The 23104-nt window shown below is 36.6% G+C and overlaps 3 protein-coding genes and 1 pseudogene across 6 annotated transcripts; 1 reads left to right on the top strand and 3 right to left on the bottom strand.

The window, feature by feature from the left end:
* Positions 1 to 4441: 4441 nt before the first annotated feature.
* Positions 4442 to 8845, bottom strand: LOC120012048 (diacylglycerol O-acyltransferase 2D). Its single transcript, XM_038863285.1, has 9 exons — positions 8558 to 8845; positions 8402 to 8476; positions 8197 to 8282; positions 6716 to 6822; positions 6463 to 6618; positions 5920 to 6006; positions 5614 to 5711; positions 5164 to 5251; positions 4442 to 4752 (listed from the first exon to the last, which is right to left on the bottom strand). Exons 1-9 carry the CDS (start codon positions 8752 to 8754, stop codon positions 4651 to 4653), a joined length of 996 nt encoding a protein of 331 aa, XP_038719213.1. The 5' UTR covers positions 8755 to 8845; the 3' UTR covers positions 4442 to 4650.
* Positions 8846 to 11088: 2243 nt separating this feature from the next.
* LOC120013586 (serine/threonine-protein phosphatase 7) lies at positions 11089 to 15984 on the bottom strand. The gene is made up of 5 exons (XM_038865439.1): positions 15423 to 15984; positions 14234 to 14728; positions 13705 to 13851; positions 11431 to 11538; positions 11089 to 11265 (listed from the first exon to the last, which is right to left on the bottom strand). Exons 1-5 carry the CDS (start codon positions 15912 to 15914, stop codon positions 11185 to 11187), a joined length of 1323 nt encoding a protein of 440 aa, XP_038721367.1. The 5' UTR covers positions 15915 to 15984; the 3' UTR covers positions 11089 to 11184.
* Positions 15985 to 18902: 2918 nt separating this feature from the next.
* LOC120012594 lies at positions 18903 to 21626 on the top strand (annotated as a pseudogene).
* Positions 20201 to 22887, bottom strand: LOC120013526 (RING-H2 finger protein ATL8-like). 4 transcript variants are annotated; one of them, XR_005471420.1, is made up of 4 exons: positions 22627 to 22887; positions 21982 to 22520; positions 21666 to 21778; positions 20201 to 20440 (listed from the first exon to the last, which is right to left on the bottom strand). XR_005471420.1 is itself a non-coding variant. In XM_038865360.1 (3 exons), the coding sequence occupies exons 1-3, from the start codon at positions 22658 to 22660 to the stop codon at positions 21749 to 21751; spliced, it is 603 nt and encodes a 200-aa protein (XP_038721288.1). In that variant the 5' UTR covers positions 22661 to 22887; the 3' UTR covers positions 21578 to 21748. The 4 variants fall into 4 exon arrangements, 1 of the variants encoding a protein (XP_038721288.1); XR_005471419.1 differs by lacking the exon at positions 20201 to 20440 and adding an exon at positions 20655 to 20933; XR_005471418.1 differs by lacking the exon at positions 20201 to 20440 and adding an exon at positions 20655 to 21032.
* Positions 22888 to 23104: the final 217 nt, after the last annotated feature.

Here is a 23104-nt window from a genome sequence, read left to right on the forward strand (position 1 = left end):
CCAAATATTTGGTATATATATGTGTGTACATATATATATGTGTGTGCAGCATGCAGGTAACTAATTAATAATATATATCTTGAAGCAATGTGTAACTAACTATTATTGCATGTTTTAACAATTTATTCATGCACTGATGCAACATGCTAAAAAAAGAATACTGGAATAGTAGAAACTTTGATAATTGAGTTAGAAACGTTGAAACGTCGTCGTTTGTTTGGCAGTTTGACCTAACCTGATTATGGAGTTACTCGTTAGGCCAATCATTTTAAGTTTTAAAAGACAGATTCATAGATAATTAATTAGATATTCATCCACTCGCAAGTCGTAACTCAAAGGCTTATTATGTACCTGTGGCCAGCCCAGAGAGATGGTGATTGACATTGAACGGCCCATTTGGTAGGCCCATATTCCATCTTGTCAACTCAAACTATGACTTTACTTTTGAGACAGACAAGGCTGGGCGTAGCAAATTATTAAGTGCAATTGATTGTAAATTCACACCACTATATTCACCGACAATATGAGTTTATATAGTTATATATCCACACCCTTATACACATTAATAATATTATCCGTTTTGGATTGTTCGGTTTCCAAGAATACACCGGGTCTACACGACTTTGTTCCTCCTTAGCCTAGCTATAACAAGACGAAACCCACGGGTTAAAGCTCAACTCACTTTAGTTAGGAAAATGCCTTATTGGTGTAATGAGGAAGGGCTTGTCCTTACAAATTGTAAGGAATTTCCCATATATTTCGATGTGATGCTTCTAACACTCATATGCACTTGTGGGTTGGCATGGGTTATGCCAAAATCCAACAAGTGGAGTAGAGGTCATGTCCAATTGGATTGAATTGCTCTGATATCATGTTGTAAATCCACACCTTCATACACATAAGGGCGAAGCCAGGATATAGTATGAGGGGGTCGTAGGGGTGGACAAAAGATTTTATGTTAGGATAGGCAAAACTAAATGGGGTGAAATTTTTTTGGGTTATCTATTAACTATACCTTCGAAAGTTCAAAAAATAACGTATAAAATAAAAAATTTATAAAATGTGATAAGTAATAATTATCACATGTCTTATTGTTTAACCTTGAGCATGATTTTTTCCCAATAAGGCGGCTAAATTGAAAATTTAGGGGGGTCTTTTATATGAATTATTACATAATTAGGTTTACTAAATTTTTTTTGAGGGGGTCAGTTGTGTGCGCCTTCGCCCTTGCATACACACGGACAATGTTGTTCTCTTTGGATTGTTCGGTTTCTAATGATACATTGGGCCGGTATGAGTTTGTTCTTCTTTAATCCAACTACTACAAGTCTAAACTCATGGGTCAAAATGTAACTCAATTTAACTAAAAAAAAGTTTTATTGGTGTTAATGAGGGATAACTTGTTCTTATAAATTGTAAGGAATTTTCCATGCATCTTTGGATGTGTTGCTTTTTAACACTTGTAGCTTGATAGAGAGAGATGAGTGACACAGAAAATGAGAGCAAAAAGACACGAGAGATGCTAAACCCTAATAATTGATATAGAAATAATCCAGCGTGGGGACCGACTCCCACGTTTCGAAGGAGATTCATCGAAGGGCCTCTCCAGGTGTCTCTCTTACATTCATCCGGTTACACGTGGCAACGGCAAGTACCTAGTGGAGCAAAAGTCGGGAGGTTTGTTTGTCTGTCCTGACTGGTCAGCTACTATTCAAGAAAAATCATAAATTCAATATCATCCATCCAGTCACCTTTTATTTTCTTTTTTGAAAATTGCAAAAAAAAGAAAAAAAAGAAAAAAAAAAAAAACAGCTGGATATTAACGGAAAGATAAAGACTGAGAATTGAGATTTGAGAGAGACGTGTCATATTCACTATTCAGTTATATATAATATAATAATATATAAGTAAAAACCAAGTATTTAATTGGTGGCCACTACTGATTAGCCAAGACGAGGTGGCACCCAATAATTTTGAGTTTCTGTAGTCGTCTCTTGCACTGTAATAACTAGTGTACTGAGTACTGACGTTTCAACAACAATTCTCAGATAAGAATAATGCCATGAGATGACGATTTATTAATACACAGGAACGTAATAATTGTGTTATTTGGCAAACGAAACTCCTGGAAACTCCATTTCTACATCTAATAAATTATATCTTTTGAGTTTTTTTTTTTTAAATAATCAGTAACTAATTCATCAAAGTACATGCGTCTTTATAATAATAGTATCCGTTTTATTGTTTATAGGATAATACGGATGATATATAGCCCGTTTGGTAAATCTTATAAACTAAGGAAAAACGCTCAATCAAACATTCTAGATAAACTAGTTTATAAACTATAATAAGTTTCAAATGTATTTTAGAGCTTGTGTTTGTTTGTCTTTTCCTTTATAAAATTTCTCAAATTTGGTTTGACTTGCATACAGTGTCCAAGTCAAACCAAATATACCGTGTAATTGAAACATTAATTTAAGCCTTATCTTAACTTAGGAAGACAGCTTTTAAAATATGATTACTATGTTGTTGGTAAGTGGGGGAGTTAGATTTGACCAGCGAACAACAAGAAGACACACGTATGATTCATCCAATAATTAATTAACCCCGCACGAGTTAAGTGCTATTAGGTGCCCTAAAGCAATTGACTACAATATATTATAATATGTTATATGTGATTAACACTCTCTCATTTACTTTTTTAAATTTAAAATACAAGCATTTTTCAGGTTAAGGATTGACTACATACAAGCGTTGTTATTATTTTCTTGCCTTTTTCTAATAATTAATTAATGCTTACATACAAAAATGTAGATAAAAAAATAACGCCTTGAAATAATATTAAAAAACTTACGTAAATCAAAACATGAATCAAAGAATATAGATAGATACATTCATGCATGTATAGGAAAGATATTTATCTACGCATGCATGAACTAGCTAGGATGTGGCTTAATCTAGCTCCTTTAAACGCAGGCTATTACTCATGATGTGCATGTCATAACCACCCCCTTACACACACACACATATACATATATATGGTCCCCTACTCCCATTAAGTACTGGTTTGTGTTATATATATAGATGTACCGACACTATGTTTAGTTAAGTAATCTATGTTTAATTGGCAAAATACTAATACATGATAGCTTCCAGGCAAACCTAAATGGATATTCTGTAATACCATGAATATATCTAACTAAATATATTCGCTTTCTAAAATCCTCTAGAATTGCAAGTGAGTCGTTGGTTGAACGGCAATCACCTTACATGTAGGGAATCATCCACCCATTAGGGTGTGGGATCGAATCCTAACCCCTCCTCAAACCCCTGTTTCAAAAAAAAAAAAGAATCCCCTAGAGTTGATTAGATCTCCCCATTTATGGAGAGTTTTGAGGGTAGTATTAGACTAATTGTATCATTCTATATTAATTAATTATAGGGTTAATACCACTTTTGCACACCGAAAGATAATCAATGTTTCAATTTGCACACCGTTGTTTAAAATGTTTCAATTTGGTCACCCAATGATAAAATTGTTTCAACTTGGTCTCTCGGGCAGATTTTCTCACTTTGGGGCTGTCAAACTGCACACGTGGCACGTTGACTGCCCAAATATTGATTGCCACATGTGCAATTTGATTGCCCCAAAGTGAGAGAATTTGCCCTTGAAACAATTTTATTATTGAGTGACCAAATTGAAACATTTTAAACAACGGTGTGCAAATTGAAACACTGACTATCATTCGGTGTGCAAAAATGATATTAACCCATCAATTATAATAATATATTTGTTAGGAATCTCACTTCAATTAAATGTGAGAGTTTTATTCACTTAATAAGAGATGCCCAACGTCGTAATACTTGACAAAATTCATATGAGCCTTCGACCTAATGTGAGACAATACCTTAAGTATTTATTGGGCCAACCTTTATTCTCTGTCCATTCTTCAAATTATTACAACATTTTATCAATATTATCCTAAATATCCTCATATAGTTGATAACGGGATTGGGACGTCTACCTCAGAAGTCCCAAGTCAGATCCGAAATCAAACAATTCACGAATCACGATCGGGATTATTTGGTTTGTGTGGTTCTCAACTTGGGCCTAGGCCTATTATTTGCATTTGTTAGTTGTTGAAGGCCCATGTTTTATTATATGGATCCCGAATTTTCAGCCTGGTCCAATGTTTGACAGAACAAGCCCATATTTGGACCTTGACTGGTTTCCATAACATCCGTCAAAGACGACTCTTCTCCCGCTTGATTGTTATATATGCAGGCAGGCAGGCAGGGAAAATCTCAAATCCACTGGTTTTCCACAGGTAATTAAGCAGCTCGTTCTCTCTTTGTTCTATAGATGCATGATTGTTCAATTTGGTTTATAAATGTGTGTTTATTATGGATAGACTGTGAATGATGAAAAGGCAATATTGGATTTGAGTAAGTCAGCTGAATCTTATAAACAACTAAGTTACAGCATTTATGGCTGCAACTCCCCTAACCAGTGAAATTATTATTATTATTTTTTGAAACAGGGGATGGGGATTCGAACGCGCTATCCTTATCACTCCAACCAGTGAAATTATTCTACACTAATCATGCGAAACATAGATAGAATGAAATGGAAGCACAGAGACATTTTCATCAAAGAATTTCTAAATGCAGATCGCGACAGCCAACCCTTGCTTTATGCCTTTCAAAGAGATCTCCAAGTGCTTTAACAAACTGATCGTGTACTTCAGCAACCTAAGAACACAGATTAAAAAAGAAAAGGTAAATCCAAAACTGAAAAACAGTCAGAAGCTAAAACACCTAGTTATGCTGTAACTATCCCTATTACAATTATTGAGCCTGATTAAAAGTCTCACTTTGTCAAAAGCAACAAATTTACAAACCATGCCTCAAAGATATATTTAATTCCCTCTCCCTATAAAATATCACTGTATTGAGTATCAAAAGCATTCTGTCAAAGCAAGAACAATTAGAGCAAGAAACAACAAACAGCATCATATTATATGCTCTTCATTAAAAAAAAAAATCATATTATCTGCAGCAGCACCAGGACAAAAATACTCTACGGATTCCAGAAATGAATTTTGACCAGTAAGAGATATATATATTGATACATGATATGCAGAGATTACAGGGACACCATACCTCTTCCATGGCTGGCTGGGGATTTTTTTCCACCTCAATTGGTCTGCCCACCACAACTTGCATTGGATGTCGATATGGTAAAGGAGATCTGCAGAAGACGGATATCACAATATATTAGAGATGGCTTGGGAAGTTTCACCAAAATAATGAGGAAATAAATGTAAGAAACATGAAAAGGAAAAATAAGTATGAAGAAGCATGTATTGTATGATTATACTGCAAGCACAAGTTGCAGGTAGAGGGCCAATGCTTTTGGTGGCATACCCATTCTGCTTATATTGTGTCAAAGAGTGGAATTGAGATCAAGTACAAGGAAACCAAAAGATTTGCTTGACGGCATATTTAACGATATTAGAAACCACAATGGAAGGTAATAAAATGCTTTTATGTGGAAGAAAGAGAACTTTTGAACTTTTTACCTGGAAAAATAAAAAGATAATTCAAACATACCCAAAAATTCCCCAAAACATAATGGGGGTGAATCTAATAGCTCTAGCTAATTTGAAGAAGCGTTTTCCACCCGGCTTCCACCACTTGTAAACATGTGACTGCAGCAAAAGGTAATAATTAAGACATCATAAGGTGGGACCAAAAATTTTAGGCGAAAAGCCGCAACAGTCTGCTCCATAATACCATTATGAAACAATGCAGGTAATACCATGAGATGCTAAATTGAATCATTCCTCCATGCCCTATAAATGAAGTAAATAGAGGAAGAGAAAAATAGGGGTGGGGTAAGGGTAGGAGAGGCAGTACCTGACCAAAGCAGAAAACTGGCACCAGAGGTGTACCCATCTCCATGGCTATTCGAACAAATCCCCTTCTGCTCTTGAGGAACGCAGTCTGCTAGGTAGGCACTGAATTACTAATCGCTTATGGATTGATAATTTTTAAAAAAGGTAGTGTGCACATGTCAATGGGTGAGAGAGAGCACAAAGCGACATTAAACATGACCTATCCATTATGGACCATAATTAAAGGAAGAAAAGACAGAGCCCCTTTACTTGAATGTACATAAGAGAATGCAAAGCTTTGCCGTGAGCTTCAATTAGGGAAACATACTTTTTCTCCCTACCTTCTCACAAGACAGACTTCAATTCAACAATAAGAGGCCAAAAAACGAACGCATACCCGTCAACAAGTCACATGAAAAAAGGTTAAAAGCTAGAGATTAATTAAGAATGGTTCTAGTCATGTTATTTTGGAACTTTTTTTTGGACTTTGCGAATGACTCCTGTAGGGAACATCAATGGATATGCATATGAATATGATACAAAAGAAGAAATCAAGGAATTCAACCTCAGAACCAGGCTCCATATGAAATGTCTCTTGCACACCGCCAGGCACTATGATGCAGCTATAGCCGGCATCCAAGCAGGAAGTAAAATTTTTCCTTGTTGCTCGAGTAAGACCCATCCATGTCCATATATGCCTCAAAAATGGTATGTAGAACACCTGGACATTTACCAGTACATATCACATGGCTCAAAATTTAGAGGAATGATCCCTTGAATACGTAGTAAGATGCAAATATTAGGAGTAAAAGTCGTACAGCACTACTCGCAAGGACTTTCATTTTTGGTAGAGGCATGAAACCTGTAAGGTCCGAAAGCGCAATGACACCAATCGGCAAAACTGAATGTGGCTCATAGCCAAATACTGCGTGAAGAATATACTAAGTGTATTACTTGCCCAGAAGAAAAAGAAACAGACTAACCACAGGCATTAAGCTAAGTTTAAAGGTTAAAGCTCCATAGGGAACCATCTATCAACACTCTGCTGCCTATGGTCTGGCTGCCAACAGAGCACACCCCCAACCACCAATTCATTCGACTTTGAAAACATGTGAAATATTATATCTTAATTAAATAAACCAGAATGAATGGACCTGACAAAGTAAGCAAACCATGAAACGGAGACAAAATCCATTTACAGGACTCACTCATATGAAGACTGCATCAGCAGGGTGAAAATGAGTAAAAGAACATTCACAGTAGGATGGAAATGCAGAAATCATATAGCAACAAATCAAGCACCCTAAAAGAGTAAAAAATTCCATCAAATATCAGTATATCACCCAAAGAAAACAAAGATGCACCTGTTCCGCGCAAGTCATGTAGCAAACATAAATGTGAAATGCCAGACAATCCAGGTAAATGATGACTGTACTGCTACATGGACAGAGCAGATGAGAGCTAGGTCAAAGCAATCCCCATCCCCCGAAACCCAAACCAGGTCTGCATTTGCACCTTCTATCATTTTCTTCACTGATATTGTTCACACTGTCTTTCAAATCCATGCATTGCCTATGCCTCCACTCAAAAAGCTAATTTCCCCCACAGTTATAGATTATCCAACCATCTTGGACAGTTTGATGCAATACTGTCTAGTCCAATTCCTTATTCAGTTTCCCCTTCATATATAGATGTTGGAAACCTGGTTTCAGATCACCAATGATAGGCTTAACCCAACCAACTTGGGTCCTCTAATTTGAAGTAGAGATGGAAGACGGTGGTTACCAAGGGGGTAACAACCTGGTCCTCTTGTCAGAGAAAAACCACTTGGTTTTCTCAAACTTAGGATACACAATTTCAAGTCTATATCTCCCCAACATGATGAAGAATCCATGTATTGTTCTTGATAGAACAATTAATATGGAAACCAAAGATAATGAATGCTCTCTCAATTGCACTTGGTTAATGGAATCACTAAGGGTTTGTGTTGTGGATTGACAATCCTGTTCTCATAATTGGAACGTCGACCTGAATCAATTAAAGCATTTGATACATATAGGTTAAAGAAGACCCTCAGCTGGAGAGATCCATGAGTATATGGTTTTTTCCTTGAAAATTACAATAGACGTATGTTCTTATAGACACACTGTACACACATACATTCTTCTTTTCTGGACATTGCCATTCTAAAGGACATAATAGTTTCAAACAGAAAATAGGATGACAAAACTGCAGAAGAGGCTTAAATAATTGATTGGAGAGTAGGGCAGTGGAGGGAAGGTTGGGAAAAGAAACAAACCATAAGCACGATTAGGATTGAAGGCATCTATGTCCTCCACATGGAGAGTGATCGGGAAATAACTGCAAGCATGCATACATATACATCTGCAAGAAGGAATGATAACCAGACGTCGATGTTTTTTCTGGTCTATATTTAAATAACAAATAAAGAACCATCAACAATAAAGAAGTAATGAGAAACAGAGAAAGGCGTATATGAGTACCTGCACAATGTCCTTCGATATTTACTAAGTTCGTCAATTGGAATGAGCATGAAGAAGAAAAGAACTGCAAATACCCTGAACCAGAAAAGCCAACAGAAATCAAAACATTGTTCTGTGATAGAAAACAAGTAGGGAGAAACAGAGAAAGAAACGAACAGGAGAGATTTGGAAAGAGGAAGGAAGACAAGAGAGAAGAGAACTAAAGCCACGTTAAAATGAATCGCTCCCAGCCACATCAACATCGCGACCACCGCATATATTGTTTTTGTCGGGAATTGCTCTCTTCCTCTGAATATCGTAATACCACCGTCACCGGCATCGCCACCGCTCTGCGAAATCTTGTTTTTCCCCATGACACTCGAGAGGCGAGAGGGAAAGCTGAGAACTTTCTCGTTTTCAACAATTGGACAACTACCGGGTACCGACCACCCAAGTTCACAAACTCAAACTTTCCTAGATTTTCTTCTTCCTTCTTCGATTTATTAATTAATTTATCAGTTTTTTTTTTATCAAATCCTCTTTTTTTTATGCCTAGGAGGGAAGACCCACAAATGAACAAGCACAAAACTACTTAACTACTCTCAAGACCCATCTAGGCCAAAAGACCCCAATGATATCATCCCTGATCAACTCAACCATATCTCTAGGAAGAAGTCGATTAATTAATTAATCAACATTTTAGATCATATCAAATAAAATTATCTAGGGTGTTCAAAATCAAACTGGAATCGAAAATCAAATTGAAAGTAACAGCTAAGCACCAATTAATGTGCATAAAAACTATTATGCCCATACGTATGTTTTTGATGACCTTTGCCACCTTGGAGAAAAAACAACATTTAAACATATTTTTTCCTTAAGCATTAAATTTCTTGCTCCCTCTTAAAAAATTATTTCTATTAAGAAAAATGTATTGTAGTTATTTGTTCATCTCACAATTATCTTCATTTTCTACAATTCAAACTCTGTTATTCATCATGGTAACAAAATATCGAAAAATTATCAAAAATCTTTATTTTTCAAACTAATTATATGCCGCGCGAAGCGCGGGCATGCAACTAGTTCATTATGATTTGTGAAGACCGAAGAGTTGAGACTGGTGTTGGTGTTGTTAAGTAAAGTTAAAATTGAATGTGTTGCGACTTTGTCTTTGCGTGATTGGTTCAATTTACTTATGACTTATATTAACTCTCAAATGATATCTTATTTGGACTTTGGAGTATAAAAATGATTATTTGTGACTATAAAATTAAAGTAATAAATTATATTTTTGTACGATAAAATAATTTGTTTGTTTTACGGTTTGAACCTGAAAAACCAAATCGATCCTCAACGATTGGGTCTAATTTAACTATAAAACAATTCGAACAAATGATTAAATTAGATGGGAGAGCATCTAAACATGACAAAATTCAAAAAATTTGACTAAACTCTAACCTATTTCGATTAATTCGAAACTCAGTTAGTGCAGTGTCTCATAACAGAATTGTCGATGGAATCTATTATTAAAAGACACATAATAATATGATGATGTCAATTGTGATAACATAGTTTATTCTTGTATGGAGATGCGCGCGAAAAAAAATAATAGGACTTCTAATTCCATTGCGCAAAAGATTTTTTGTTTTTTTGTCACCCCACTAAACTTGTTTGTCTAGTTCTTATTACCCCTTTTTAAAATTTTTAAGAACTTTAATCGAGCACGTGAAAGCATGAAAGAAGAGAATGAGAGATAGCTTGGTTGGTCAAGTTGTCTGCCTATTACCTTGAAGTCTAAGGTTTCATTTTCAAGAGGGGATTGAGATTTGAATAGTTTTCATCAACTGTGATAACCTTCATACCCCTCGTACATGACTTTGTGTGTGGCCTATGGGTCTTTAAAAAAAAAAAAAAAGCACGAAAGAAAAAAGAACATTAATGGAGTGTATTAAGCACTTAATATGTGTGGCATTTCAAAAAAAAGAGAAAGCATGAAAGAAGAAAGACATTAATGGAGTGTATTAAGCAGGGCTCTCCTTTTGAGCCATGTAATAAATGCCGTTTTTACTGTTGGAAAGCATGATTTCGTTTGTAGCATGATACTGTTTTGCGTTTAGCTCTTCATTTTGAGTTTTGTTTAGTTTGTTTTATGCTTTCTGTTTGGATTCCATAACAGAAAATGACGGAAAAGGGAGAGGAATTCAATAAGAGCAAGGCTTTGGGCGGGCTTGGGAATTGTGATATACCATTGGGCTAGTATCGGCCTTCATCAGCACAGGCTCAGCAATGTGTATTTACTACAGTATTTTCGTTCAACACGAGACATGTTAGTATTGCAAAACAACAAACAAGTTGTCGAGACTTGTATCCCACATCAGATAGGTGTAAATCATACGAGCGGACTTGGGTCCGACACATGATATAGAGAGAAAATTCAATCCTAAAATACCTTTACCCATGTCCACTTATTGGGCTTCGCATAATCAAACTCATAAGTGCATAGAATGACTCAAAAAAATTATGCAAAACAAGGTTATCAATAATTCATAAGCACTTGGCAGTTGTTCCTCCAAGTACTCAAAATTTCAATACATTATCCAGGAATTGGAAATACACATTGTATGTATGTGCTAGCCTAGCATATTGCCAGCTATGATGCTCAATACATACTCAAAACATATTGAAGGATATGTAAGAAAACCTATTGATGCAAGAAAATAATTACCCTCTTATTGTAAGTTCCATGGAGAATAAATGTGCATCTAAAAAAGTGACAAATTATACGTCAAAACAAATCATGACCTTCATTCCGCAGTCGCCATTGATGCCAAGTCCAGCTCTTCATCAGAGTCAATGACATCTTCAAAGTCGTAATATGGATTCACCTGTTATTGGTAGTCAACCAAATTTAAAGTTCAGTGGAAAACTGGAAATGCTTTATTAATTTGGATAATTCTCATAAAACAAGGGCATGAAATCTTCTGTCCACTATTCATTTTTCTACAGATGGCCACGCCTACAGCCAAAGTTACTGGAAATTCACATCTTACCTGTGGCCTTGGTGCAACAGCCTCAAACCCATGGAACTCTGGTTCATCAAAATTAGGCGATCTTAGAACTATATATGCACCTTTGTTCCTGTACCTTTCCTTCCCTGCCTGCAGGGAAAGCACGAGAAATGTTAGGAAACCAAGTCTGTGAATTGTGGCATTTTTTATTTTTAATGTGGAACCTCTCCGAGGTCGAGCACATTATACCCACTCCTGTAGTCAGTGGCATCCAAATTTCTTTGCCGCTCAATTCCATTAAAAGTTACATATATTATCGTTATCATCATCCAAGTCTCATCCCTATTATTTGGGGTTGGCTACATGACTCTATGATAGAAATCAATGAGACACCACGTGTATTCTTTTTCACCATTCACCTATCTAAAATCGTACTCTCAACAACTCCTATTGTGTTCATATCCTTTCTTCCTTCTGTAGAGATGTAAATCCAGTAATAATTGGATGAAATCCATCATTCCAAACTAAGTTAATCATACAAATTTTCTTTCAAAATTCACTAAATGGTAAAGCCATTAGAAATTCACTGTATTGCCAGTTGCCACCATTTTGTATCTAAATGGAACAAAGTCATCAGAGAACACACCACCAGATTTCATGTCATCTGGAGCTAAAGAACTATAGCTTCTCTCTCATACAACTTTCTTATTCTGTTCGCAACTTAAATTCACTACTTAACACCTTCATATTGCCAAATCGTCAACTGTCAGGATTTGGAAACCTATCAACATCAAACATAATAAATGAACAGTGAGAATCATATCCAAACAGACTCTATAGTGGTTCAACCTACTTCTCTTTGATAACAGATCTAAAGATAAAGGTGCAGACAAAAATATCAAGTTAGAAAATCATTAGATCAGACTAACAGCACACTTCAGTGATTTGTAATGTTAGAGATATCAAGGGATCATAATAATCTTGGTTAATTAGGCCTAAATCATCTATAGGATTCGAGGAAACAAAACAAAGTTGAACTTCGGATAAAGCTCACACTGCCACGGACAAAGTCCAAACATCGACCCAAATAAGCATACACGTCACGAAGTACCTAGTACTTGCACTTCTTGACTTGTTACACAATTTTCGTAGGGCAACCTCCAACTCCCTAACCAGTCTGTTAGTTTGACCACCGGGTTGTTTACAGGCAATTCACAAATTTAACTTTCCCAACACAAAAACTCATTTCAGAAGTAGGTAGCTACAGAATTGAGGGTAAATTAAACAGGTTTTTGTTACAGGCAAGGACACTTTGATGGTCAAAAAACACAAAAATAAGCTTTTAAAAGCCAGCTCCTCAATGTTACCGGCCAACAATCTACCACTGACTTATTCTAACTTGTATCATCATCATGTCTTCATTCCAAATACGTTGTGGTCAGCCACGTGAATTCTCCTTCACCACAAATGCCCATCAAATCAAGAACTACACCCTCAACTAATCCTGTGGAGTCCATGTACTCTCTTATCACTTCCAACCATGTATTTTTAAGGTCTCTTCTCTTCTCTTTTTAGTATCTACTACTTGAATTTTCCATCTTATGCACTACTACATTCACATCTCTATATTGAATCTTCAAAACTATATTACAAGCTTTTACACTTCATTAAATTTCATCAGCACATTCGACTAAATTTAAGGAAAGAAGTTCTTTTTTATTTCTGTGGCAATAAATATCATCACCTGCATTCTAAGTTCTAACTTTATATCACCGAAATAGAAAAGAAATGTGCTATTGATCAAGTTGTCTCTCAGAGAACACAAAGATTGGTCAACGCCTAAAAGAATACCATATTACAAATATGATAATTTTCTACCTATCAGATAATAGAAATACTAGACTAAAGCATCTAAAATATCTGAATAGAAGGCTTAGCACTGTAAAGTGTAAAGTTTTGGTTCTCAGATTCTTGTAACACTCTCTTTGATAAAATTAAGTAATTTGTTCTTCTTCTATTTTTTTTTTCCTGGTAGCACCTCCTTGGTTCTCCTCTTAATTTCTTTTTTCTTTCCAAAAAAGAAATTTATCCTCTCCTACAGTCCTATATAGAACTCAAGGAAGCAACAAAATTGGGATTAAAAAAGGAGCATGTATACAATGTTTTGTGTTATAATGAAACACTGACAGAAACATGGAAAATCAACAGAAACAGGGTGCAAAAAGACAAGAAAAGTATATTTAAAAAAGGATAAGAGATACCTAAAAGAGAAGATGAATAAAACATAAAAAAAAAATGCAAATGAAGGATCCTTGCCTGAAATTGTGGATAGTCTGGGGCACTAAACAAGGTAATCAGTTTTCCTGAATCTACAACATGATCTATGGTGTACCCTTCATCCATTCCTGCAAGACCAGGCCTCTTTTCTCTAGCATCTGGGCCTTCATGTGATCTAATGATTAGCTGAGGCAAAAAGACAAACAAGAACCCCATATCAGTAGTGCAACTCTTAAAAGTTGCTATTGTAATCTTTAGCATGAACATCTGATATAAAAAGAAATCATTAACAAAGATTAATTAACCATCTGTCCTTAATAATCTTTAAGGGGTTTCCACACGCTCAAAGGTCAACACAATTCTAAAGATACCTGTGACAAACATGTTCCATTATATATATCCAAAGTCCAAACAGTATCATAATCAATCATGCCCAGAATTTCCACAAAACACCTCTAGAATTAGCAGTCATGACAATGCAAAAAAAAAAAAAAAGGAGAGACATGCTAAAATATAACTGCAACAGATTTAAAAAGGAAAAAACTTGATTGGATATAAGTCATATAACCTTCAATTGGAACTTCTTCAAGAATTCCTCTGTGCAATCAGGTCCCCATAATAGGCCAATGCCTCTCTCTTTATTTGGAGAAAGACCAGGTTTCATCGATGGGTCCGACCAAAGAACGTCACCTGGAATCAAGTTCGACCCTTCCCATGGAGGATCAAGAACTGTTCTTCGAGCTTTGGATAATTCCTCCAAAGAACCAAGAGAGAAGGAGTTGGTATCCGAGTTCAAACTTATTCTACGGTTCTTTTTTCCCTTAGCTCTTTTCAATGGGGTGACAGGAATGCTGCGGAAGAGACCTCCATGTGCAGTATAAACACGTTGAGCTATGATAGAGGTCAGAGGAAGTCCTTCAAAGCATCCCAAGCACTTATGATATACATGCTTACCCATGTCACCGTACTTTGCTAAAACTTCCTTCTCAAAGCCATAAACAGATGTGCAGTATTTGGACTCATGATTACCACGAAGGAGATATACTCTATGCGGCAAGAAAACCTGACAGCATTACCCTCAGATAATGTCATTTATCTACACTTACCACATATGAATATTAATTGTAAATACGGAGAGGGAATCTTTATCCTAGACAGGGAAAAAAATCCAGATAGATGAAGAAAAATCATATCATTAGGCACTACGCAAAATTTAGAATGTAACGGAAACATGAAGGAGGCAAGCAGCCACATAATTAGCAAAAAGAAAGAGCTCAGTTCCCAAACATAAATATTGAGAACCAAAGAATATACTAAACAAAGAAGCTTACGCTAGTATACTGGTCCAGAAAATGCAAGTATGCAACATTAAAAAAGTAACTGCAGAGAGGTAGGATAGGGGTTGGGGTTGGAAAAACTATGTACACCTAAAAAATAACTACATTGTAACAGCCTTCTCTTCTCTGAGTCTTACATGAATAAGAATTCTGAAGCAGCTGTACTTGTTTAAAAGTAAATCAAAAACTTTCAAAGGTTGTATAACAGTCGGTATATATTCCTTTTGTCTCTTTAAGCAATTAATTTCACCGGTAACACATCCTTTATACAGTGTCTGGATTATCTATTTCCAAAAAACAAACTGAAACAAATTCCAAAAGAAGACATTTAAAGAGTATAAGGTTGCATTATTTGAAAGAGTGAGGAGAAAAATTAGAAAAAGAAATCATGTGTCAAGAGAATCTATGGAGGAAGGTTACCTTCCAAGCTAACAAAAGCAGAAACGTCTCAAGTCCCCAAGCTCCCCTGTCTACATAGTCCCCGTTGAAAACAAAGAATCGATTATCATCAGGAAAGCCAGCATTTTTGAAAAGAAAGATCAAGTCATGAAGTTGACCGTGAACGTCTCCTACGACGACAACGCTGGAATCGGGAGAAAAATCCTCAAGCGTAACACAATTGGGCTCCTTGTGAAGAAGCTTGGAGGCAGTGAGAATGAGAGCATCAAAAACTTGAACGGGCAAGACAGAATGGAAATCAAAGGGTGATAGATTCCTAGACGACCAGTCGAAGGCGGATATGAGATCTTGGATCCAATTTAAGCTCAGGCTAGCATTGGGAGGCCACGAAATAGGGATTTGAACTGGTGGTGACAAGGGAGACGGCGATGACTTTTCGGGCGAGACGGAGGTGATGGTAGTTGTGGTGTTGGAAGAGGGATCGCCACCACTAGTTGAGGAATCCGATGACATTTTCCGCAGAAAGCGAAATACCTTCTTTTTTTTTTATATTAAAGAATTTTCATAAACCTCTAAAAAAATACAAACCACAACGTATTTGGCACACCAAAAAGGCAAAAACTTGGCATCCCTATCAAAAAGATTTATATTCATAAAATATTAAAGTATTTTTCTATCCTTAACCTTACACGTTTTCTCATTTATGTCCTTAAATTCAACCCAACATTGTAAAATGAGATTTTACAACTTTGATTAGTGTAAAAGTAGAGTGGTATAATTTGTTGATTTCAGCCAAGATGGTATATCTTTTTTGGGTCAAGCCCATATAATTAACTCGTCAAGTTTAGACCCATTAAATTAATCCCATCTATATTTCGTAAACTTTAATTTAAAAAATAAACTATAATAAGTCCTTATTAAAACAATTAAAACAAGCCAAACTATTAAATCAAAGAACTAAAATTTAGAACAACCCCATAATCCAATTATTTATAGGGGTAAATATTAGAAAAACCCCTCTATTTTACAAAACGGCTCAACTGAGCCATTTTATTTTTTTTCAGCTCAACTGAGTCCCTCTACTTTTGAGAATGGGCCACGTTTGCCCCTGATGCTTACCGACGTTAATTTCTACTGACGTGACTGTTAACTAATGAGTTGAAATATTTGTTATTAATTTGTAATTTGCTGACTCGTCAGCCATGTGTCAAAGTCTATAGAAATGTTGACACGTGTCCAAATGTAAAAAGCCAACAGAGAATACATGTTTTATGTTGGAATGTTTTGAAAGTTATTATTTTTGGGTCAATGAAGTCTTGTACTTTAAATAATGGATCATTTAAACCCTTGTACTCTTAAGAAATAGTTCTAACTAGCCCTTGTAATTACAGTTCAAAATTGACTAATATATAACCAAATTTGCAAACATCAGCATCATCATCCACAAAAACATTCAAACATCATCCATAAACAACAACCATACAAAACACATTCTGGTCCATCAAAGCAACCTCAAAAAACATAACAAACACACTCCAAAAAACACAACAAACACATTCTTCAGCTTTGCCTTGCATCCGAGTTTTTCTACTTCAAATTTGTACTCCCAATTCCACGGTCAACCACCCTTGCCATGGAAGTCCCAAATTGCAAAAATAAAGTTACTTTTAGGCATTTTAAACATGAATATACAATACACCATAGACATGAATAAATGCAAAATAACATACTTACATTCTGAATTGAACAACCTGTTTCAGGGTTTATGTAGAGACTAAGACCAATCAATAATGTCTTCTTTCTTGGCTTGATCTTGGGCCTACATTCCTTGTGAAATGGGTGACATACCTAGGCCTGGTAGGTAGTCCCTACACTGGTCTATTACCTCCTATTTGCATTACTTGTGATGCCACAGCACTTGTTTGGGATGCTTGAGTTTGAGTGATTTGCCTTGTCATCCTTTGTGTACTTCTTGCAGTTATGTCACTAGCTTCGCCAAGCGAATTGGCAACTCTCTGTGCGACAATCTTCCTCGTAGATGTAGGTTTTTTATTTTCTTCAAAATGGTTTTTATCTTTCGTTGAACTAGGGTTTTTAAGACTATGCCATGTCCTTTGTAAAGTATTTTATTAAAGAAATTAATAAAAAATACACATAGGAAAAGAAAATGCCACATCAACAGAAATTAACGTCAGTTAGCATCACGGGCTAACGTGACTCATTATCAAAAGTAGAGGGGCTCAATTGAGCCGAAAAAAAGTAGAAGGACTCAGTTGAGTCGTTTTGTAAAGTAGAAGGGCTTTTTTGATACTTACCCCTTATTTATGTAACTCAGCCAAATAAAGATAGCCCTTAAACACATAAAATATAAGAAGCCCTAATTAATCCTGGCAACAGTGAAGAAGGCCAAGGGCAACAATTTTTGTTCCCTCCATTTTTTTCAATTCCCTATCAATCTCCTTCAAGTGGGTGCTAAAGCCTAAAAGTAACACCTCTCTAACATGATAACTCCCTGGTTGGAGAAGCTATTTTGTAAATTGGGGTTGTGAAATGACAATTGAGAGGGATAGCACCCCCCATATACAACCTGGGTTGAAGTTGTGTCCTTAAATTGTCAAATTTCTTTTTTTTTTTTAATATTGTTTTTGTCTCGATCCATTTCTAACAATTTCAAAGTCAGGAAAATTGTTACTTAAAGTTGGGACTTGGTAATCCACGCATGGGACGTATAAACTCACATGCAAGAAGTATTTTATAAATTTAAAACCGTATTTCAACATTGCTTCAGGAATTATTTATTCAGATTTTTAATTTTATTGAGGGAAAGGCGGGATTCTTAGTCTTAAATTTATTTTTTTCTTGGTCTTCAATTTGGGCTCTATCATTTATCATCATGCAGGTTTTTTTTGGCTACCTACTTAATTTTTACAAGAACATTGAAAACAACAACCCATCTTTTTTTCCCCTCGGGAACAAGTTGGTGGTGACCTGACCATATTTTTCGCAGCAAAGAAAAACCAACATTAATACGATTATTAGAGAATCTACATTGTTTATGTCATGATTTTTTAGTCTAATTTTAGGTAGATAGGAAGGTCTAAATCCATACATAATTAGAGAGGACTAATGCTGCTTTAGTCACCTAATCTAACAAGAGAAAAGTCGCATTTTCTTTCTCCATTATCTCCTCAGGGCCCACCTCTAATATATAACAAATTATTATTATAAAGAATATATTATAGATCACTAAACCATGTTCTAAATATAAACATAAACATAAACATAAATCATAGAAGAAGACCGTCCAAAAGTCTACTGGAAAAAAAAAGATAAGAGAGGGAACCGCACGGCATCAATCATTTTCCAAGTTCCTACGTCCTAGTTGAATTTCCTCCTGGCTACATCATTGCCTCACCATCCGAAAATTTCCTCAATTATATATATACACACACACACACTTGCATGTATGTACGTAAGAGAGTCTAATTAGCCTGAGCTAGGATGATGATGAGATATAGAAGATGGCCGCTGCAAAACTCAAGTAGAGGAGGAGGAGGAGGAGGATCAAGCTCAAGAAGAGGGTTCAGGATAAACTCAAAGCGATTCTGGGTTCGAGGGAGGTTTATGTCCTTGAGCAGATGGAAGATTTGGTATGGACAAGCTTTGAAGAAAATTATTAGAATCTGCAACAAGAGAAGCGGCAGGACGCGGTTGGTGGTGGATAGACCAGAATGCCATAGGTTACGATCGTTCAATAATTCGTTTTACTCAGAAGCTATTGCAGATTGTTTGGATTTCATCAAACAATCTTCTATTTCTGTCCACCAAACCAAACCCTCTGCAGATTAAATTCAAAACGTTTACGTTTTCCATCCATCGTTTCATTTCTTGTATATGTGAGTTGCCATGGATTTTTTTGTTCAATCAACAGACAGCACCTTAATATTTTTTTTAAAAAAATTTCTTTTAGATTCTGATCCCATATTATTTGCCTTTGTTTGACTAAATTAAAACAAAATGATTGAAAGTTTACTTGGTAAATGTTTGATGATGATGCATGGTTGTTGGCCAATGATTTTGATTATTTCAAACCGCGTGTTTAATACTTTAATTGGGACTCTTTTTAGGTGTTTTGATTGCTTGACTTCCACTAATTGCTCTTCTCTGCTGGTCTATTTTATACTTCTTCAGTTCTTCTCATGGGCTGGGCTCAAGCAGAAAAGATTTTAACCCATGTTGAGTCAACATGACTACTAGCCCTGGCTTGCAAGCAAAGCCAGAAAACTGATTGCATCTTTCATTGGAAGAAAAGGTGATCAGCACCAACAAATGATAGATTCTAAGTGTATAATACGAGTAGCCATATGCTATCTCACACCTTTGACCTTACTAATCCGCAAAAAAGCTATTTCTACTGCTCAAACTGTTTCCTTTGCCTGCACGGCATTATTCTTCTTGGTCACTGCAAAAGATTGAGAACTTTAAATCATATAAAATGGCATCTACATGCTAAATGGTAATCAAATGATATTTGGTAGTTGAAGAGAGCAACTGAATGGGTAAGAGGTCATCATATCAGTTGATCATTAACATCAACATTGCCTTTGCACTAAACAATTTTAAGGTTTCTTAAATCTACAAGATAAATTTTTTCTTCCTGTTTCAATTTAAGTAAAGATGAACTTGCCCAACTGGTTCATCAGAAGGCGTGAGACGGCCAGTAGACTGCCAGTAAGTGGTCAAGGTAGCTTTTAGAATTTTATTAAACTTTGAAACCACGTACAGGGGGGGAAAATCAATTTGGTTGCCCTTTAAATCCATTCATGTGTGGAATGGTGGTGTGAGCACAACATTGAATTCATTGAATCTTGTGCTTCTTCTGATGCTGCTTTTGACAAATGTAAAGTTTGCCTTTCAAGTTTCAACTTTAGCTGCAACAGCAAAGTCTACAAAAGTTATCAGTTTTCTTCATATCGACACTTCTTCTTCTTCTCCTCCCAGCTGAACGAGAGTTGTGCAAAATTGTGGAGCATCGACTCCTGCAAAATCTTTCAAGTCGCGTTTACGACAGTTCTAATGTTTTGTGACCTTATGAGTAATTAATTTAATATATTTGTATTCATCATATGCATGTAGGACAAATAATATTATTGTATGTTGGAGTCGAAGCTGATATTTTTCTTCAGCTGTAAATAATGGTTAGAACATAATATATATGAGAAGTAAACAGAGCCGGCATATTGCATAAGGGAGTGAAAAAGAAGTTTACTGCATCTTTGTTGAGACAATTATGTCAATTGACAGTAGTGAATCATGAAAAATATAGTGTGGACTTCTATAACATTCATTCAGTTCCATGTTTTTTTTTTCTTGTGATATTTGGCATTACTGAGATGAAGAAGCTGATTCTGACAGGTCTATCTGTTGATGGTGATTCACAAGGGGTTGAACGTTTATTCGTTGCTCTTTCAGATCATATGTGGCCTGGAATGGTCCTGAAATCTGGCTATAAGATTACCGAGCCGTCATTGCCTGAGAAAGAAGGTGCTATACATCACCCGCCTTTGGTTCAAATTCTTATCTGTTACTTTTAATACTAAGTTTTGTATGGTTTCTGCTCAGAGTAGTTGTCTGAAGAAGAATCAGATTATGAATTAGAGTACGAAAAGTTATCCCTAGGTTCTGCTGAACCATGCATGGGATGACACAGATGTAGCATGGGTTTCCTCTAATGATCCTAATTCAGTAGCTAGGAATGATGATTTATTGGAAGGCGACCCAGAGAGGGGAAGAAAGAGTGATAAGGAAGACTTGGAGCCTTCAACATCAAAGGCAAATTTGCAGAATGAGTCTGAAAATAGAGTTTTGCCCGATGCTGAAGAACCTGACAAAGAGCTGGAAACAAACGAATGGAGACCTTTTGACTTTGAGGACTTGTAACAGTTCTAACGTCTGAGGTGGGAAATATGCGTGGCACTTTGAGATTGATGCCTTATTTTCAAAGGAGAGAGATGGCTGCAAAGCTGGCCAGCCATGAAAATGGCCTCCATGTTTGGAGGCGGCAGTGATGATGAAGATGAATTGGACTAATTACACCTCTACTCTTCACTGATCTGTTAAGGAATTAGTTTGATATTAATCATCCTTCAGTTTATTTAGAAATGAATGCCTGTATGTCAATTCTCAGCCAACTCAAATGATTATAGTCAGATTTTACTTATGACTGGAGATTTACTGCTGCTTGTATAAGAGAAATGATCATACCAGTTACTCTGATACTGATGATCTGTGCCTGCATTTGCTATAAATTGATTACGTCCCAGATGAACTGGAGCTTGGTCCTAACTTTATCCCGACTCCTGAGGAGGATCCTGCAACTGAGTGATAGAAAGTTGTTTAATTGCAAAATTTAAAGCCAAATCTCCATTTGCCTGAAAATTGAAAGCATCGGTAATTAAAACATTACATCTCCATCCTATCCTCTATTTACATACAAATTACAATTACAGAGGCAACTGTAATGACTCGAACTAACTCTTTCTTGTTTCCTGATTTAAGGTAAGAAGAAGGTAGTACGAACCCCATGGGCATGGGAATGGTCGTTGGGATCACCGGTAGGAGTAATATCACAAGTCTCAACATCTGGGAACCCCCCGCACTTCTGGCACCTGGCCACCACCAGGAGCTGCCGGCACGACGGGCATGAAGAGTGGGAACCCAGCCACCTGTCTATGCACCGCACGTGGAATTCGTGGCTGCACTTTGGCAGAACCCTGATTTCATCCCCTTCAACGAACTCTCCCAGGCAAATAGCGCACTCCTGCGACGATGTTAACTTATCGCTACCGGCGGTGTAGGTGAATTTGGGCAGAGACTCGACTACTTTTTTCTTCAAACCCCTGTTAGCTGCCGTAGACGCCAGCGGCTGAGGGCTGGCGCCGCCACGCCGAAGCCACGCACAACGGGCTACAGCTATGAGGCCCACCACGCATATAAGGGCGCACAGCATGGCCGCTAGAATCACCACGAAGTCGGACTCCCCTGGGACTGCCTCAGGTGGTGGCGCCACTGCCGATGAGTTTGCTTCTTTGAGAATTCTTGTTAATAACCGAGTCATCCCTGCTCATATGTAATAACCCAAAAAAAGAAAAGAAAAGAAATTTCAATCAGATGGCTTGGCTGCCGAATGTATATACGATATTAGTGTAAGCAAGCGGTTCCTAACTCTTGACAGACGGATAAAAAACAGTTGGCTCCATGGATCTGAGGAAGAGAGAAGGGGAGAAGTGAAAACTATGGGTGCGTGATTTTATCCATGATAAGGTTTAGGAATCAGATAGACTGATAGAGGCCGAGGGAGACAGGTGATGGGCCAAGAAGGGGCCCATCTCTTCAAGCCTCTTTTGTGCTTTGATTACTTTCCAAAACAGCAAACCCGGATTAATCTAATCCGAGAATGTGAATCTGGTTTTCTTTCACCCCGAGTGTTATTTATTCGGTGTTTCTAGTTCTATTCTATAATTGATGAATAAAGCTATAAGGGTTTCTTTCTTTCTTTCTTTCTTTCTGTCCAAAAAGCAAGTTGTGTCCCAGTCAGATATGTAATAATTAGCAGACTGCAGAGATAATTTGGGGTTGGCCTATGTAGAGCCCAGCCCAAGTGTACACGTGCCCTTGTCTGGCAATTCTTTTGTTATTCTTTT

This window comes from Tripterygium wilfordii, chromosome 13 (assembly GCF_013401445.1).
Source record: "Tripterygium wilfordii isolate XIE 37 chromosome 13, ASM1340144v1, whole genome shotgun sequence".
Lineage (NCBI taxonomy): Eukaryota > Viridiplantae > Streptophyta > Magnoliopsida > Celastrales > Celastraceae > Tripterygium > Tripterygium wilfordii.

Excerpts from the sequence above, each read along its gene's own strand:
- LOC120013586 (XM_038865439.1), bottom strand. The coding sequence starts at position 15,914 with ATGTCATCGGATTCCTCAACTAGTGGTGGCGATCCCTCTTCCAACACC. Across the intron at positions 11,539-13,704 it reads CAGACTATCCACAATTTCAG|GCAGGGAAGGAAAGGTACAG; the intron begins GCAAGGATCCTT and ends CTTTCCCTGCAG. Across the intron at positions 11,266-11,430 it reads CTGTTGCACCAAGGCCACAG|GTGAATCCATATTACGACTT; the intron begins GTAAGATGTGAA and ends TACCAATAACAG.
- LOC120012048 (XM_038863285.1), bottom strand. The coding sequence starts at position 8,754 with ATGGGGAAAAACAAGATTTCGCAGAGCGGTGGCGATGCCGGTGACGGT. Across the intron at positions 6,823-8,196 it reads CAATCCTAATCGTGCTTATG|TATTTGGCTATGAGCCACAT; the intron begins GTTTGTTTCTTT and ends TTCTTCACGCAG. Across the intron at positions 6,007-6,462 it reads ATATGGAGCCTGGTTCTGAG|ACTGCGTTCCTCAAGAGCAG; the intron begins GTTGAATTCCTT and ends CCTACCTAGCAG.
- LOC120013526 (XM_038865360.1), bottom strand. The coding sequence starts at position 22,660 with ATGGAGCCAACTGTTTTTTATCCGTCTGTCAAGA. Across the intron at positions 22,521-22,626 it reads TTTTTATCCGTCTGTCAAGA|GGATGACTCGGTTATTAACA; the intron begins GTTAGGAACCGC and ends ACATATGAGCAG. Across the intron at positions 21,779-21,981 it reads ACCATTCCCATGCCCATGGG|TTGCAGGATCCTCCTCAGGA; the intron begins GTTCGTACTACC and ends TCTATCACTCAG.